At 38.5% G+C, this 19,893-nt stretch overlaps 1 protein-coding gene across 7 annotated transcripts in view; it reads left to right on the top strand.

Annotated features, from left to right (window-relative positions):
• The window catches only part of vwa5b2 (von Willebrand factor A domain containing 5B2), a 156,910-nt gene extending 137,885 nt beyond the window's left edge, over positions 1-19,025 (top strand). For 5 of the 7 annotated variants that reach the window (XM_072572310.1, XM_072572306.1, XM_072572308.1 and 2 more), the window contains exons 19-25: positions 2,038-2,166; positions 4,147-4,227; positions 8,843-8,926; positions 9,077-9,226; positions 16,297-16,366; positions 16,796-16,919; positions 17,951-19,025. In XM_072572310.1, coding sequence (XP_072428411.1) covers positions 2,038-2,166; positions 4,147-4,227; positions 8,843-8,926; positions 9,077-9,226; positions 16,297-16,366; positions 16,796-16,919; positions 17,951-18,718 — 1,406 coding nt within the window. In that variant the 3' untranslated portion in view covers positions 18,719-19,025. The remainder of the gene's footprint in view (positions 1-2,037; positions 2,167-4,146; positions 4,228-8,842; positions 8,927-9,076; positions 9,227-16,296; positions 16,367-16,795; positions 16,920-17,950) is intronic. The other 2 variants (XM_072572311.1, XM_072572312.1) reach the window with 2 other exon arrangements.
• The last annotated feature ends 868 nt before the right edge of the window (positions 19,026-19,893 follow it).

The following is a 19,893-nucleotide window of genomic DNA, read 5'->3' as shown; positions in this document are numbered from 1 at the left end:
GGGAGAGCAGCGTAATAAAAATGGAGGATATTGTTCATGCTGTGAAGTTGTACTCAATATTGAGTCCTGAAGGTTGGAAAGTGCCTGATCAGAAAATGAGTTGCTGCTCTTCCAGTTTGTTTGCACTTTGCAGGTCTAGGCTGGACATATAAATGTGAGGGTGAGATGGTATATTGAAATGGCATGCAACTGGAAGGTCAGGTCATTCTTTAGGTGTGAGTGGAGTTCCTTAAAGCAAACACCCAGTCTGTGTTTAGTCTCACCATGCAGAGGAGACTGTATTATGAATAGCAAATACAGTAGACTACATTGAAAGAAGTATATGTGAGCCGCTACTTCACCTGGAACATATATTTGGAGGTTTGAAAAGTATGGAAGGAGGAGGTAAAAGGGTAAATACTACACCCATGATTGCATGTGAAGGATAGTGAGCAAGTGTTCAGAATGATGGAAGAATTGAGCAGGATATCATGGATGAAAATGGTCCCTGTGGAATGCTGACAAAGAAGGTGGGGGTGTGGGGAGGGGTTTGGGGGCAGGGATGATGTGTTGGTCATGGCATCCTGTTGGAAGTGGCAGAAATAGTGAAGGATGATCAATGGAATGTGGAGGCTGCTGGGGTGGATAATGTTAACAAGAGGAATCCTATTATTTTTTCTGGAAGTGAGGGGAAAGGCTGAGAAGAGAGCTGCAGGAAATAGGTCCGACACCTTAGGGCTCTGTCAGCCACTCTGGGGGAGTCCTCTTGAGAGAACAGGAGGACATATCAGAGGCACTGCTGTGGAAGGTGGCATCATTAAATCAGATGTTATCATGATGGAGAAATGGGAAGAATGGAACAGAGTCTCTGAAGGAAGCAGTGTATGACGATGTGTAGTCAGGTAACAGGAAGTTGGTGGGTTTGTAGTGGACATTGGTGGCCAGTCTATCCCCAGAAATGAAAACAAATAAGTCCAAGGAAGGAAAGAGATAGAGATGAACTGGGTTAAAATAAAAAAAAATGGAAATTGGAATCAAAATTGTTTAATTTTTCCAATTATGAATGAGAGGATGAAGCAGTAATAATGATGTGATTGATGTACCAATGTCTTTTTTGGCAAACCTCTTTGTTAAGGAAAAAAGATCAGTTGTCCATCATTGCAACCATCATGACAACTCAAATGAAACTTACTGCAATTCACGTTGTTCTTTTTGTGGTAATAAAATATTTTTTGACGAGTGCATTTTCTCGGAGGATGTCACTTCTTAAAACACATTCAATCCCATGAGACAGTGAAGATTGAATGTAACTTTTGAGCTCACAGAAAAATGATTATAGTTTGTTAATTTATCCATTTATATCTACAGAAAGTCAATACCTACTGATGTAAAGTTGTTAATATTGCAATTGTTTTCTTGTCAAATGACAAAAATTTGCATCTATGGAAATGAAGAGCTTGCAATTATATAGTGCCTTTCATAACCTCAAGATGTTAAAAAGTGCTTTACAGCCAATTAAATAGCTTTGAATTACCACTGTTGTAATCTAGGTAATTTGGTTACCAATTTGGGAACAACAGAATCACAAAAATTAAAACAATAGATGAATTATTGTATGATTAATATTATCAATTGAAAGATAAATGTTGGCTTGAAGTGCCGTCAGCACCAAGGCAAATACCATGTAACAAGTTTTGGTATAATAAAGTGTCCCAGGGTACTTGAAAGTGTTTGCAATGAATGTATCCTGAGCCATTAGGCAACCTTTAAAGACAGAAGAGGAAAATAAAGTAATAGCAATAGAGGCAGTCACTTGCAAGACTGTCAGCAAATCCAACCACAAATGATCTTCAAAATTGTGCATGTTTTCCCAATGGATTTTATAGTTCAAGCTTATGCTCAAGGTTAGAAATGTATATTCACAAGCACTTCCCTGTGACCAAGTAATTTTCTAGTAACAATGCTTCTGCTAGGACTATACCATAACAGTAGAATATCTACATGGAGCTGCATTCCTGTGCACTATGGATCACACAAATCTCTCTTGGTTTTATCAAGGAAGTAAATTCAACCAAACTCGAGGCTTTTGCTCAGGAACCAAGCGGCAGAGAAGTTATTCTGTTGGATTGGGCCGAAGGCACTCAAGCCAAGATTCCGAGGACTTGGATGATTTGCTCATATCAACAGGTACTATTATTGCTATGGGTAAATAATCCTATCAGCTACTCTTTATAACTCAAATCAAATTCTATTCAAGTTGGTAAAGTACAGAAAGAGTTTCTTACTGCTATGCTTTATATTTTTGGTTCTACTTTTGCCAACCTATCCAAGTGTTCCCTTTCATTTGCACCCATGCAGAATTTGTAGAGGTGGTTTTGCCTTTATTTCCCTTTTCATTAACTTGTTAATTCCTTTAAGGGTATGTTTGTTTCAAGTTCCCCTAATGGTGTGAGGTATGTATGAATCTAGTAAGCAGCTCCAGCATTGACCAAAAACAGTTAGAGATGATACCAGAAAATGAGTTAAGATACAGTGGCCTGTATTTTCCAATGGCCATACAGTCATTTCTGCAGCAGCGTTGGTCTTCAGGATTCTGTAAAATCTCCAACATTGCATGGTCCAAGGAAGTTAGCAGGAAATTGAAGGCAGAAGCACCCATTAAAATCTTGAGGGTTCTACTGCAGTTGAATGAGAGCTATCCTGGAAAAGCTAGGCAATTAAAAACTAGTCTAACTCCTTGGTAATTATTGAACTGACCCTCCTCCAAATTGCCGTGCTCCCACTCAACCACACCTCCTTTGACCCAATACTCACTCCACCACCAGACTTGATGTCCTTTGTCCACTGTGACACACCACCCCTTAACTGGCTCCCTTTTTCACCTTGCATCGTGGCACTCTGCCTACCTGGTATGCTGCTTAGCTGGCATGCTATCTCTTACTCACCTGGACCCTTCTCACCTGGAACCTGACCCATCCCGACACCCTGACATCATGCTTACTTTGCATACCTACCAAATTTGCAGGGGCTGTCAAAGTGGCTGTTGGTGATTCTGGACATTTAAGTCACAGAATAGACAACAGACTGCTATGAGAAAGGAAGCATGGTTTGGCCTCCTCTGCACTATGAGGCACCTGTTAGATTTAAGTGCACTATACATTTCTGAAGGATCCCTGATCAGAATCTTCTGTCAGTAATGTGGAGCTCTTTTTAATGTCAAAAAGTAGCACAGCGACAAACTGAGTGTGCCTGACACTCTTTGAAAAATCTTGCCCATTTCTGTGAATCGTTCATTTCTCACACTGTCCAGAGCACAATTTGTCTGCTACAGTTGTTAGCTTATAACTATCACTACACTTCAAGAAATGATTCATAAGCATTTTGTCATGATCTAGATACATGTCTAAGTGCAAGTCTTTTTTATTCATTCATTGCAACACATTGTTTTGTTCCTTATCCATCAACAGATATTAATTTACGAAGACTGCTGTACTTTTCAGGTCATAAATACTTTCTTCATTCTGTGGTAGATTTTATAATAGCAGCACAAGAATGTGGGCTGAAGTGACTAAAATATGTCAGTTTGCTTCCTGATAATAAACGTTATCAGATCTATACAAGAGTCAGTATCCAAACAGTAAAGTAATCTTGTCCTAATAATTACCATCTCCTTTAGTCAATATTATTATAAAATGTAAAAGTGGGATAGAGGTTTCCTCTCCAACTTGGCCTTTACAAGGAATAGTGACTTAATGATTTTACATCAGGTCCCATAAGTTCTATCAGATGGTAAATAATCATCATGAGTTTAACAACAATGCCAATGAAGGAGACAGAATAATGTAAAGTACTAATATTTATAAGTGAAAGCTAAATTCAGCAGCATGCTCAGAGGATACCCAAATCAGTTCTATTAGATTTCCAGTCAAGGATTTTCCTGTGATATGTGCTTGACTAATATTTGATATTTGTTGAGGAGTAGCAAGATACAAAAGTTGATTTAATTTGGAATCTTATATTTTTAGCATATAAGGATTTTTAATTCCAGTAGTTTCTAAAACTTGCAAGAATTTTTTTGGTAGGCATGAAGTAGGGCAAATTACAAAAGTAAGTATCTGTTGAATGAAACAAAACTGAAAGTACAAGATATGTTTCTGCTTTTTACAGAAAAAGAGGAAATTCCAGCTTCACCAACCAGCATGGGCTCTTCCTCATCCTCCGGCTGGGAAAGACAAAGTGTCTTAGACGGTATATAATCTGTTTATCTTTAAGAATGTTTTAGCCATATTCAAGTTTTGCAAGGGTTCCTTAAGGCCAAACTTAGATGAATGTGACATTGATGTCAAGGACTGTCCCTTTCACCTCACCTCTGGAATTTAGCTATTCTGTCCACACTTGAACTAATGCTATAATGAGGTCAGGAATTGAACGATCCTAGCAGGATTCAGTCTGAGCAGGTTATTACAAAGCAACCATCTCTCAGTAACAGCAGTGTGTATTATCTACAAGATGTACTGCAGAAATTCACCAAATAGAAGCATCTTCCAAATCTGCGACCACTTCATCTAGAAGGAGATACATGGGAACACCACAACCTGAAAATCCCCCTCCAAGCTACTCACAATCTTAAATTTGGAAATGTATTGCTGTTCCTTCACTGTTACTGGGTCAAAATCCTGAAATTCCTTTGCTAAGAAGATTGTGGGTCAACCTAGGCACTTGGACTGCAGCAAGTCAAGAAGATAGCTCGCCACCTTTTCAAGGGCAACGAGGGATTGCCAATAAATGCTGGCCAGCCAGCAATGCTCACATCCCACAAGTGAATTTAAAGAAGGGCTAATCAAGACAAATACATCCAACTGTAAGTGTAACTGATCATTTTGATTATCTGTTCCTGAAGATTATATCAATTCAGTATTTATATGTAATCATCAATGTTGTCCTAGTGAGAGCCAAGTTCTTCCTCTGAACTTGTTTGAGGATTTACTTAAAACCCACCAGTAGGTGAAGAAAGATCAAGTTTATAAAAGTTTAAATACATTTACTTAGAAGGGCATTCAGAAACTGAGTTGTAATATCATAAAATATGCATACGATGGTGATACAACAGAAAGGCAAGGAGAAACACACAAACAGCGATCTCTTAATCACTAGAGAGCTGTGTTTCATCACCTGTCATATATAAATATCAATAAAAAACGACAGTACTGCAGAAAGTGAGAGAGCCTTACTCCAGGATGGAAGATGAAACCAGGAGTGTTGGCCATCAATAAGAGTGGTGAAGAAACAGCCTGTAAAAGTGTGTGTGCAGACATCCATTGCCCAGAGAGGCTGAAGTGAAGTATTTAATAATGTTAGTCATAAGGTTCACACGAATTATAAAATAAAGCACCATCCTCTGCTTACAGAACTCCATTTGACAGCTTTTCTACCTGTAGAAATGAAAGCAAACCAATGGTTTAAATTATTACATTGTTACAATGGAAATACCTTTCAGAGTATGTGTTGACAATCGTTTTGTTATTTTGTAGAGGCTGCTCAATGAATTTCCTCATCAACAGCACATATTTGGAAAATACTGACATAAAAGGAATGCATCTAGATTAGATAATTAACCGTGATATATTATTGAAGATGGCAATGTAAAATGTTCATTCTACTAAGCATGTCGGATAACAACATGATTGAAACAAAATGTTGTCAATGTTGAAAATTTGAAATAGAAACATAAAATTCTGAGCAGATCTGGCAGCATCTGTGGAGAGAGAAACAGAGTTAGGTATTTCAGATCAATGACCTAACTTTGTTTATCTCTCCACAGATGCTACCTAATGTGCAGAGTAAATTTTTCTAATGTTTTCTGTTTTTGCCACAGTATTATTGAAATGTGCTTCTGAGAATGTACCATTGAACATGTTAAAAATAGCACAAAGTAACAGGTTAAATTTTCAACTTGCCACTCAGTTTCAAAATTCCGATTGTGAATAAACCACCTAAATGCAAATCACCAAATTTTCATTTGTATGAAAATCAATTGAAATATAAATCGGGCTGTTCCTTTCACTGGTCCACCAGGCTACAATGTGTGTTTTGTGTTCAAGCACAACTATGTCTAATTGCTATCTGGGGTGAAAGTATTTTGTGTGCTTTAGTGTTCCTGCTGCCAATTTTGTGATATGGAATTTTTTCCCATTGAGGTGAAAGGTCTGAAAGTATTGCCCAGACTGTTAAAATTACACTTGGGTATAAGTGTAAGAGCTTTTGTCACATTGAAGGTATGTTAAGGTATTGTTGGTTAATTAAATCCTTATTTAATACCAATTAATGGAAATACCACATTTTCACATCATTCCCATGATGCATCTATTTTATATAACCAATTTTAGGGGCCATATGGTGTCCCTATCTCTGAGCCAGGAGGCCTGGGTTCAAGTCCCACCTGTTCTACAGATGTGTAGTAACATCCCTGAACAGCTTGATTAGAAAGTGCTAATTAACATTGTTAGGCTTCTTGTTGGTACAATGGTATTGAGTGTCCCTGGTTATGAACAAAGCAACCTGGATTCAAGTCCTACCTGCTCTGGAGGTATGTTATAACATCTTTGATTAGGACAACAAATATCTTCCCATTGTTGAGCATTGCTTTAATCATATAACTTACTGTTTCTACAAAACAACAGTGACTGCATTTCAAAAATTATATCATTTTAAAGTGCTTTCGAATGTCTGTGATTGTGAAAGGTATTCTAGAAATGCAAACATTTTCCTGTATTATATTTAACATTTTGTCACCTCAGATTAGCTATACTGGGGAATCAAGTTAATCCACTCACCGATGCACTATTAGAAGGATGAGAAATAGAGACTTCTGATAACTTGTTTACTGGTCAGCTCTGTAATATTGTCAGCTGCCTGCCTTCTTGTGTTGCAGACTGTCTGTAGCAGGAGATTACCCAACTCCATTTCTGGAACCAGCAGTTTTTTGAGATGCTTGTTTTGTCACCTGCCCAGCAACCAAATGCAAGTTTGATATAGTCACATCTATAGAAATTCTATTCATGCATTTGCACCCCATCCATCTATGAATTCCTTCTTAAAAGTGACTATTTTTGTGCATTGGATATATTTTGTCCTATTATGTTTTTAACGATTTCTTCATTTGACTGGAAAGGCAGTTTTGATGGAAATATGTGTTTTGAAACTGATTTAATAAGGTGTTACAGCTGCTTGACTACATAGAAATGAAACAAATTTGTTTAAGACGCCTGTAAGCTTGAGTGGTTTTGGCACTAATTCCCGATCTATCACTAATAATCATACATAGAACCTTTGCCTCTGGCAAGTTACACCCTATCAGCACACTTGTATTTTGTGCATTTATATGAATCAGCTGGGTGATTCAGGTGGGGGCTACTAGCTGTTGAGGGGGTAAAACATTCCTACAGGACTTTGCCACAGTCTTAGATGGTACTAGATAAAGACAATCTGAATGGCCAAAAAGGTGTCTGGTCTCTAAAAGACAAATTTTCCAGGATTTGTATAGCTTTTCTGAAGTTAGAGCAGACAATCAGATTAACCACTGGGGAGGTGTATCCATTTTATGACAAAGCATCTGATTTTGGATACCAGAAAGTTAGGAGTCTCACCTATAATGAGAAACCAGAATATCAGAATCTAATGAGCTGCTTATCAGACTTGGTGAGTTAATGATGAATCCATTTTATTCCCATTTTTACTGCATTCTTGCAAGTTCACCTTAACTTAAAATTTTTTGAAGAACAGGTGTGGGGTTTAAATGCACAGCTATTTTACTTTGCTTCCGATAATCATCATTTTGGCATCTCATCAGCATGTAATTTTGCAACAGTGTATCAAGAAAGGTGTGGAATGTTTAAAGTATGGGAGATTATGGAAATGATGTAGAAATCTAGAAAAGCCTGTTCCACAAAACAGGGTCTTCAAATTATCATGAATGGTAGGATAGAAATGTGGTCAAGAAGAGCATGCATAAGACCAGTCAGCAAACAGTGTTTTGCAACTGCAATTTCACGACTGTAATTTCTAGCTGTATTCTGTTTGAATACTCCTGAATATTTTTCATTACCTCCTCTGTTCTCCACTGGCAGAAAATGACCAGATAAATTCAGGTTAATACCGTTTCTTTTTAAAGCTGCATTCAAGAAACATGGTTGACATCTAAAATTCTGTCCGTATCCATTTGGAGCAATGTAAGCTAATAGACTATCAGACCCTGATATAATGATGGGAGAGAATTGACAAGTCACTTCATTACTCACGCTGACATTTCTGACATAAAAGTAGAAAGTGCTGGAGAAGCGCAGCAGATCTGGCAGAATGTGTGGAGAGAAATGAAGTTAAAGCAGAATCCAGTGTGACTTTTCTTTGGACCTTTGGACATTTCTGTATGCTCCTTTCTGAATTTCACCTGGTCAGATACCAGGGGTGGTATGGTGTTCAGTAGTTCACAGGGACAGGGACCTGGTTCAATCCCACCCTTGGGTCTGCATGGAGTTTGCGCATTTGTCCCTGTGTCTGCGGGGTTTCCTCTGGGTACTCCGATTTCTTCCCACAGCCCAAAGGTGTGCATGTTAGGTGATTGGCCATGCTCAATTAACCCATTGTGTCCAGCATGTGCAGGTTAGGTGATTAGCCATGGGAAATGCAGGGTTACAGGGATGGGGTAAGTCTGGGTGGGTTGCTGTTTGGAGGGTTGAATGGCCTGCTTCCAAACTGTAGTGGTTCATAACAGTGCATTTTGCTCTGTGACCAATACATTGCTGTAGCTCTTTCTATGTGAAAAATGTTCTCAAACGATACACTGTTCTTTTCTTTGCTAATGAAGACACAGCTAATCCCCACTGTGAGGAGGTCATCATGAAAATACTTGACTGGGAGGCTGAAGTGTTTGGAGAGAACAATGATCCTGGTTTGTGCAAGTATATACTTTGATGTAGCAATGATCTATATTTTGTCAAGATTAGATTAGTTTCTTTGCACTTCCATAAAATATACATGTACTTTCAATGCAATGACATGCATGTGCGGTCATTCTCTGCTATTTTGTTTTTGTTTACAGAATACCCATATGCCCTGATAAAGGAATCAAGTATCTGTGCACTGCAAGGCTTATCTCAACTCTCTGAGCCTCCCATGACAATTGAACCAGACATCATCCCGGTTATAGATTCTTCAAAGAATTTTATTGAGTTTAAGAGGGAGGCACAGTGTGAGTCATTCATTATGGTTGAGGAAGGGACAGAGGTGGTAGCTGAAGAAGACCTACCAGCTATTAAGAATCATAGAATGGTAACAGCATGAAAGCCATTGGGCCATCAATTTTATGCTGACCTGCTACAAGATCAATTCACCTTGTCCATTTCCCCTGCCTTTGCCCTGTAGCCCTTCAATTTTTTTTCTGCCCCCACCAAACTCTAAGAAAGTGCATTCCAGACCCTAACCACGCGTTGCATAAAAACATTTTTGCTCATGGTGAGCTTTACCTTTGCTAATGGCCGAACCGACTGTGTTGCTTCATAAATGTTAACTTTGTACAACATTGAACAGGTGTGCTATCTTCCAATATGGCATTGTGTCAGCTGGTTGAGTAATGCTGCCATTTCTACAACTAGCTACAATCTCCACCCCTAGCACATATCAAACAGCCACTGCCTTTCAAATTGTAGTTGATCAACAAGTGACATAATTACTATCTTGCTTGGTTAAACTCAGACACACATGTAGCAAGCACAATCTGATACTCTATTCGAGTAAGCCAAGAGACATATATTCACATTTTAAAATGTATAACTTGATGTGTTTTTAAAACACTGGGGACAACAAAGGAATTCACAGAACTTGTCATAGGGAAATAGTCTATTCACTTAAATAAGGGAGTAAGGCAGAAGACAAAAAATTGCAGGCCAGTCAGCCTAACCTCATTCATGGGTAAGATTTTGGAGTCCATTGTGAAGGATGAGATTTCTGAATATTTGGAAGTGCATGGTAAAATAGAGCAAAGTCAGCATGGTTTCATCAAGGGGCGGTCATGCCTGACTAATCTGCAAGAATTCTTTGAGGAAGTAATGACCAGGTTAGACCAAGGAGAGCCAATGGATGTTATCTGCCTGGACTTCAAGAAGGCCTTTGACAAGGTGCTGCACAGGAGGCTACTGAGTAAGATGAGAGCCCATGGTGTTAGAGGCAAAGTGCTAACATGGATAGAAGATTGGCTGTCTGGCAGAAAGCAGAGAATTGGGACAAAAGGGTGTTTCTCAGGATGGCAGTCAGTGACAAGTGATGTTCCGCAAGAGTTAATGTTGGAACCACAACTTTTTATATACTAACAATCTAGATGAAGGAACTGAGGACATTCTGGCTAAGTTTGCAGATGATACAATGATAGGTAGAGGGACAGATAGTATGTAAGTTAGCGCACTGAGCTTGAAGGTTTGTTTTCAGATGTTTCGTCACCATACTAGGTAACATTGTCAGTGAGAGTCTCTGGAGAAGCACTGTGGTATGTCCCACCTCTCTATTTATAGGTCGTGGTTTCTTACGGTGGATGATGTCATTTCTAGTTCTTAGTTTTCAAGGGAAGGCAGATAGGATCAAAATCGATGTGTTTATTGATGGAATTCTGGTTAGAATGCCATGCCTCTAAGAATTCTCATGCATATCTTTGTTTTGCCTGTCCTCGGATGTGTGTGTTGTCCTGGTCAAAGTGATGTCCTTCTTTGTCTGTATGTGTGGAAACTAATGATAGTGGGTTTTGGTGCCCAGTTGGTGTTCATGTATCTTGTTGGCAAGTTTCCTGCTAGTTTCTCTGATAGTATTGAGGTGAAGAGGCTGCAGAAGGATTTGGACAGGTAAGGAGAGTGGGCAAAAAGTGGCAGATGGAATACAATGTGGGAACGTTTCGTAAGGAGATTGGAAGCATAGACTGTTTTCTAAATGGGAAGAAAATTCAGAAGTCTGAAGTGCAAAGAAACTTGTGAGTTCTAGTCCAGGACTCTCTCAAGGTAAACTTGCAGGTTAAGTTCGTAGTTAGGAAGCAAATGCAATGTTGGCATTTATTTGAATATATAAAAGTAGGGATGTACCTCTGAAGCTCCACAAGACTCTAGTCAGACCACATTTACAGTATTCTATACGGTTTTGGGCCCCATATCTCAGGAAGGATGTATTGGCCCTGAAGTGGGTTCAGAGGGCGTTCACAAGAATGGTCTCAGGAATGAAAAGCTTAACATATGAGGAATGTTTAAGGATTCTGGGACTGTACTTGATGGAGGTTAGAAGGATGAGGGAGGATTCAATAGAAACTTATAGAATACTGAATGGCCTGGACAGACTGGATGTTGGAAAGACGTTTCCATTGGTAGGAGAGACTAGGACCCATGGGCAGAGACTTAGAGTAAAGGGAAGACCTTTTAGAACAGAGATAAGGAGAAACTTCTTCAGCCACAGGTGGTGAATCTGTGAAATTCTGGAGGCCAGTTCATTGAGTATATTTAAGACAGATATATTTAAGACATAGGTTCTTGATTGTCAAAGGGATCAAAGGGGAGAAAGTGGGAGAATGGGATTGAGAAATGAATCAGCCATAATTGAATGACGGAACTGACTTGATGAGCTGAATGGCCTTATTTCTGCTCCTGTGTCTTATATGGTCTTATGAGTGAGGTCAGGAACTAACATCTGAAACTGGGAAGAAAAGATCATTGTCTCCCAGTTTTCAGTCTCCAGCTCTTCAGTATACTGGAACTGTTTTGATTGATACGTTTCACAGATTTCTATGTGGTCAAGCATTTGTACTTTTATAACTAAATTAATTGATATTTCTTAAAACATTTTATTAATGAGAATAAACAATGCACTACACTGAAGCAATAATCATTTAAGGAAGTATTTGTGGAAAACTCAGAAGATAAAATGCGTTTGTGTGGAATGTGCGCATCGGGTGGTTGTACCTTTTTAAAAAAGAACGTTGTTGCCAATTTTCTCCCCTTCCTCTTCTGATTTTCTCTAGTGACCTTTATGATAATATACTTCAACATACATTAACATCTTTCCAATATCTCACCTTGTTAGCCATTCTGCATGTGTGAATCTGGACAATACCAACTAACAATCTGAATGTGCACAATACAGGGGTGAATGGATATGATCTGTATTGAGATCTTTGACTGATGTTTCTCTGTCTCTGAAGCAGGGTTGCTTAGGCATGGGGTAGTATAATCATTAGGTTCGGCAGAAGTGGTACTGCAAATGCTGGAGATTAGAGTCAAGATTAGAGTGGTGCTGGAAAAGCACAGCAGGTCAGACAGCATCCGAGGAGCAGGAATCATTAGGTTCGTCATCCCAAGCCCCAGCCTCATATTTTGGGCAATATGGGTTCAAGACCCACTATGATAGATGGTGAAATTTTATTTCAATTAAAAATTGGGAATTAAAAGCTAGTGCTCTGATATTTGTGTTGATTGTCATAAAACTGTCTGGTTCACTAAAGTCCCTTATTGGGGGAAACCTGCCATCCTTGTCTGTCCCACATGTGATTCCAGACCCACAACAATGATTCCTGAAGAAGGGCTTATGCCCGAAACGTCGATTCTCCTGTTCCTTGGATGCTGCCTGACCTGCTGCGCTTTTCCAGCAACACATTTTCAGCCCACAACAATGTAGTCAACTCTTAACAATTTGGGATGGGAAATTAATGCTGGCCTAGCCTGTGACAACCATACCCCCTGAGCAATTAAAAGGAAAGTACTGCTCACCTGAAATCTGCTAAGTTATGATTGAGCATGTATTGACATTGGGATCTTTTGGTTTACATATAGTATCCATAGATACCACTTAATCAGCCAACAACTTACAAAAATGGAAACTACTGTAAGTACTGAGCAAGTCAGACAACAACTTTAATGCTTCACGTTAATGATTCTTCATCACTTTAGCTTTGTTTCTCTCCACACTTACTGCCCCTCTTGCTCGGTATTGGTAGCATTTTCCGTTTTTATTTCAGTTTTTCAAATTGCAGTATTTTATTTGACTCAAAGGCAGCAGGACTTACAGTTGAACTCAGCAAATAAAATCCATTTATTCGATAAACAGACTCTGATTAAACAACACCCTAACGCTGTCTGCCGAGGCTATTTCAAATGAGTGTTTTTACAAGCTGCAATAAACAGAACATGATCAGCAACAACTCCTATTAAAAGCAAGGTGATTTCTCCAGCTAACTGCAGTGACTGGAGGATTTTTCCACATGAATAATGCATGTAAAATCAATCCCAGTCACATGCAACTGTGGTAATACTCAATTCTCTCCGTTCTAGCCAGGATATACTATATGCAACTGTACATGTCACTTACCATTAAACTGCTTGGTTCTGTATAATCTAGGGCATTAGAGAAGCTTTATATCAATTTTGGGATAATATATAACCTTTTAAAATATTGGAAAATGAAAGAATCAAATACTGTGTGGCGAAGACCTTGATGAAACTGCTAATATAATAGTACTTGGAGTATCTTGGTTTTAAATTGGTACAGTGGAATTGTGAACTTGGATAACACATAATTGTAGAACTTATACACTACAATTTTTATACATTATAAAAATAATGAATTATAAAGTCAAAAATCACACAACACCAGGTTATAGTCCAACAGGTTTAATTGGAAGCACTAGCTTTCGGAGCGCCGCTCCTTCATCAGATGGTTGTGAAGTGCACAATTGTAAGACATAATTTATAGCAAAAGTTTACTGTGTCTTACAATTGTGTCCTCCACAACCACCTGATGAAGGAACGGCGCTCTGAAGGCTAGTGCTTCTAATTAAACCAGTTGGACTATAACCTGGTGTGGTGTGATTTTTAACTTTGTATACCTCAGTCCAACATCAAACCCTAAGCTTTTGCACAACACCACCCTCTACTGTCTGAACAAATTACTACAGCTGCTGGAATCTGTACTGAAAACAAGAGACATCTAGAGTTGAAACGTTAGGTTGCTCGCTCTCCATTGATGCAGCCTGACCCGCTGTGATCACCAGCATTTGTTGCTTTCACCACCCTCTACTGGTGGGCCAGGTGAATGAAATGCGATTTTTTCCATAAAACTAATGTTAACTCTGATTTGATCAACACAAGGAGCACAATCAGCACAATGTCTATTATCAAGTTAATAATTAAAGTTTTTACTCTTAAGACTAATCAGATATGTGCTTGCCTTAACAAAACTGTTGAATTTCATTTGATCAATCTGATATTATCAGGTCAAACATTGTTTCGTAATTCTTGTACAGTTATACATTATTAAACATGCTTGTGGATTTATTTAGAGGCTTGAGTGTTTCAGGGAAATCCAGGACAAATATTTATGGATCTTTTACAATTTTCTCTAGGTTGATTGCAGATGTTTTAGAAATCACTCTGCATTTGGAGAGGCAGGGATTAATCAAGAACAGCCAGTACGGTTATGTTGGAGGATATCATGTCGGACCAACCCGTTTGAATTGTTTGAAGAGTTGGCCAGATGTGTAGATGAGAACAATGCTTTTGTAGTCCGCTTGGACTTCAGCAAGGCTTTTGACCAAATCCTACATGGGAGACTCATAGCAAAGGTAGAAGCCAATGGGATCCAAGAAAATTTGATACATTGGATCCACAATCAACTGAGGGGCAAGAATCAGAGTGTGATGGTCGAGGTGTTTTTCTGATTGGAGGTAAATGTCCACTGGAAGCCGCACAGGTCTCAGTTTGGGACTCTTGCTGTTTGTGGCTTACATAAATGATATAAACTTGGATGTAAGAAGATTGGTCAGTTAAGTTCACAGATGAAACAAAAATTGGTGAGGTAGTAAATAATGAGAAGGATTGTTTTAGATTGCAAGAGGGTGCTTACATAGGCTGGTAAATGGTAAATAGAATTCATTCCAATAAGTGTGAAGTGATGCACTTGGGCAGGACAAACAAAGCAAAGGAATACATGAAGAACAGTAGGACCCTGGGAAGCACCAAGGATCCGAGGAACCTTGTACACCTGTCCACTGGTCCCTTAAAGTGTCAGAACAGGTGGATCAAATGGTTAAGAAAGCACATGGGATACTTGCCACTGTTGCTGAGGCTTAGTGTTGAAGAGCAGGGAAGTTGTAGCGGAATTGTATAAAACATTAGTTAAACTACAGCTGAAGTATTGTGTGCAAATCTGGAATCCACATGACAACAGGGATGTGATAGCATTGGTGAGGGTGCAGAGGAGATTCACCAGGATGTTGCCTGAACTAGAGAGTTTAATTACTGAAGAGAAATTGGACAGACTGGGATTGTTTTCCTTCGGGCAGTGGAGATTGAGAGGGGACATGGTTCAGATGTGTAAAATTATGTGGAGCACACTTAGGGGAGACAGGAAGAAACTTTTCCCCTTGATGGAGAGATCAATGACTGAGGTGGGAATAGATTCAAAGTCAGAGGCTGAAGGTTTAGGAGGGATGTGAGCAAACACTTCTTCACCCAGAGAGTGGTGTGAATCTGGAACTCTCTACCTATAAGGATGCTACAGGCAGAAAACCTCATGACATTTAAGAAATATTTACATATGCTCTTGTGATACCAAAATATACAAAGCTACAGGCCAAGTGCTGGAAAATGGGATTAGGATAGTTAGGTGGTTGTCTTTGATTGCTGCAGACTTGATGGGCCCAAGGGTCTTCTTCTGTTCTCTATGGCCCGATCTATGCCCATCTCCCTCCTCCAAGAACTGTCTGTATCTCAACTGAGCAACAGATTCAATTCATCCCAACTAAGAAACATACACAAACATTGAAATTATGCCAGATAAGATCTTCAAATTATGTTAGCATTTATCCCGATATATTTTATTTAAAATCAATAATTAGGGCAGGGGAACAAGCTATGTGTAGTGTTCAAGACTCGGATCAGTTACACATCTGTATCTTTGAGCCAAAAACTGCACTGCCTGACATTTGAACTGTATTTGAATGACACATAATTTCACAAGCGTTTGTCGTGGAGATATCTTGACATAGGCATATGGCTAACAAAATGGATTATTAATTTAAATCTAAAATATTAAAATTTCAATGAGGATTTGTCTTATTAGGATTACATTTTGTTTTGAGTACAACCAGTTAATACATTATTCTATGCAATATTATTGGAAAGCATCTTTTCTACATTGAATAAGAGTATAAAACTACAAATCCCAATTATTGACATTTAACTGATTTTCAGTTTGACTTCAGTAAATAAAATAACAACAGTTTCTGCCTTCTTCCAGGTAATGCACAAAGTCCGTCAACAGTCTTGGTACGATCACAAAAATCATTTGAAAGTTTCTTTGGATCCAGGTATCCTAATTTAACTTATTCTTAACTGATTATAATCAAATGACAGTCAGATGTTTTATAAAAACTGAAATACAGAATTCTTTCCACCTGAATAAAATATCACCTCATTGAGAATGATTTTTTGGCATTCCACTGAAAAAAATATTGCAAAGCATGTACTAATTTTCAGTGAAAACTGACCACAACAACTAACCACAACAACTCCTTTGTCAATGGTAAAATCCATCAAATAGATAAGCAAGACTGCACGTTGTGTTATAAATATGTCTAGGCTTTATTGACTCAATTGATTTGGTTTTATCAAAAAATACAAGCACCAGAGAATTAAAGCTAAAACACCGTGGCTGTAATGTATAATGTCTACTTCCTTGACCTGAATCTATCCACTGATTTACTCAACTTGCTAACCCTCCTTTTTTTTTCCTCAAGATTTAACCTGGGAAGATCCAGAAGCCCTAGTCAGACGGGGAAGTACATACCAATAAAACCCAACTGTTTGTCTGCCAAACTGGATACCACTCCTGAAGAAGTGATTAGTGATTATCTGCCACTGGTAAGAAAAACTGTGAATATTTTACTTTGATTAACTTTTATAAATTAAAGTAACAATTTATTTAAGGCTTAACATGGGATGTTGCTGCAAAAGCAAATATTAATTTATGCTGTTATTATCACTGCATCATTGCTGATTGAAGTATATTTCTCTATTGACGTAAGGACAATCAGAATGATTCCGGCTTCATAAATCAGACAACACACATATTTGCCTTAGCATGGATTTTATTGTTTCTTATTCAATATCCAGAAAGTTAATCCAAATAAAACTGATATTTTACCATGATCACTGAAGACAGTCAAGTGAAAACTCCAGGAAGTGAAACTGGTTTGATAATCAAATGTTCTTTTATAGATGATATTCTTGTGGGATCAATGTGTCTGTGAATTGATCATTGAGCACAAAATTGTACAAGTACCTCTATAGTAATCAATCCCTTTATAACTGTACACCATAACTTCAACTGATTTTGATAACACTATTCCAAATATTTGCCACATGGGAAATGTACATGATGTATTTACAGAAAACGCTATGTAATGCATGAAGTGCTTTATATTTGTATCTTCTTAGAACACTGCTTGTGAATAGATTTGAGACAGATTGATTAAGGGAATTTAAAGACAGGAGTAACATCTCACCAAAGAAATCCCTTTGTAACACTTACGGACGGAAGATAGGATAAAACAAAGAACTGCGGATGCTGGAAATCAGAAATAAAAACAAATATTGCTGGAAGTATTGCTGCAGTGACCCTTCTTCAGGAAATTTCTGTGATAGAATTTAGGATTTGGACCAAATTCATGGTTTTCTTAAGAGTGTCTGATAAATGGCTCTCCTTTTGTCTGAAAGAATTTAAATTTGGTGTAATTTGTTTTTATTGTTTCATCTCTCAAAGATGAACATTACAAAGGTCCAATTACGTACAATCTTTTTTGCTTGCTTGCTACAAGTGTGGTCAAGAGGGCTGCTTCGAAAAACAATACTTACGCAGAAGACTAGAGTTAATTTTGATTTTCATATTTCAGGTGCAATTACAATTGGCATCTGGAGCATTTCTTCTTAATGAAGCCTTTTCTGAAGCTGTTCAGATTCCCCTGGATCGACTGAGAAGAGCTTCACCATTTCCATGTCACCGAGCAAGTCTCAGCCCAACTTCACGATGTACATCATCACATACATCGAGTAGCAAAACTGAAACTTCCCTCAAAATGGAGACCTCTATCCACAGTCAAAATGAGACTGAATCTAATGCTAGTAAGAACTTTCAGTTAGTGTCTGAAAATGATCAAGGAAGTAATGAAGGAAATAGAGAAATTTCAAAGAAAATTACATGGTCACATCTTGAAGGTGTTTTAGATTGTACTAATTCTCCAGCAAGCCTCGACAATTCATTCAGTGCTAGTACTGAAGGTCTGAGCACCAGCCTTCAGCAAGATGACAGTGGCAGGGGCTCTGAAACAGATCCATACGAAAACTCACCTGTCACTTCAGAAACCAGTGGTGCCTTTTACGAGTCGGTAAGTGATCTGAATACGCAGTGCTATGATGTGGAAGGGATGAGCTGGGCAACTGCTGTGGCACTGGGCTGGCTCGAACATCAGTGTGCCGGTTACTTTCTGGAATGGGAGCTCATTGCTGCCAAGGCAGACACATGGTTGCACTCACAGCAGCTTCCTGAACATCAAACTGTCAATGGTTTGAAGGGAGCAACTCGACAACTTTTCCTCCTGCTTCGTCACTGGGATGAGAATATTAAGCTTAATATGTTGTGTTATAACCCCAATAATATGTAAATATACATCTTCAATGAAAATGTGTACTTTATAAAAAATTTAAATTGCAGCACAGAAAATTAAATTATAATGCCTGACTTGAAAAGCAAATACATAAAAACAAATGTTGTGACTTTGGATGAATTATAGCTCTATCTGCTATTTAAGTGATCATTGTGACTGTAGCATTCTATTAATTAAAAAAAATGTGGTGCAGATTTCAAAATAAATACTTCCTTTCTACCATACATATGAAAAAGATTCTGATACTGATTGTTGAATTATAAATATCATAACAGGCCTTGATTTATATAATATTCTTGAAATAAATGACAACACTGATTTTACATCGCTTTTGTTGGAAATATTTTGATGCGACTGTAAAATGTTTAGAGACATTTGTCAGTTTAATGTTATCAACACTTCTCATTTTTCAGGATTGACTTTGATAATTTACTAGCTTCACCTTTTGAGGCTTCAGTTTTCATATTGACCAACTGAGGTATATTTCATAACAGTAATGTCAGACATTATAAACTAATTTTAACTCAAGCTGAAGGGGATTTTCAGTGAGGTCCTATAATTCTAAAAGGAAAACATGTGATGATCTCAGAGATTGTAAGCTGGGATTCGTACCTTTACTCTGGGTGACAATGAAACAGATGAGCCAAATTTTCTGATGAACCACAAGTCCTTTATTGATTACCATGTTGAAGGGGGATGATAAACTGCCCCGTGTTTACCGTGGAACAAGGCCCACATCGGGAGAGCCAGCAGTATCCATTTTAAAGCAAACAGTATTCATTTTAAGACAGCAGCTGCCAGCCTGACCACGCGATCGGGAGAAGGGGGCCCAAAGACAGATCCGAATACACACCGGACCAGACACTAGTCAGGACTCCAGACAATGGTCATGACTCACAGATCGAAACCCACCTTATAATCTCGTCAAGGTTCCAACTGACACACACCCATAACCTGATCATGCAAAACAGTCCTACACAAAAGGCAAACACCAAACAAACAGGATGAACCTAACAGACACTTTGGAAGTAACAAAGGGGGGTGCTAGCCTCCAGCCCTCACGGAGAGACAAGCAGATAGCACCCGGACCCATTTACGTAAAGATAAACAGCACACCTTTTGTGTATGCTGCCGACTCTCCGAGGATGGCAGGAAGCTTGACATTCACACAT

The sequence above is a fragment of the Chiloscyllium punctatum genome, chromosome 6, assembly GCF_047496795.1.
Source record: "Chiloscyllium punctatum isolate Juve2018m chromosome 6, sChiPun1.3, whole genome shotgun sequence".
NCBI classification, from domain to species: domain Eukaryota; kingdom Metazoa; phylum Chordata; class Chondrichthyes; order Orectolobiformes; family Hemiscylliidae; genus Chiloscyllium; species Chiloscyllium punctatum.
Note: the sequence above shows the minus strand (reverse complement) of the source record. Positions and strands in the feature narration are given on the sequence as shown.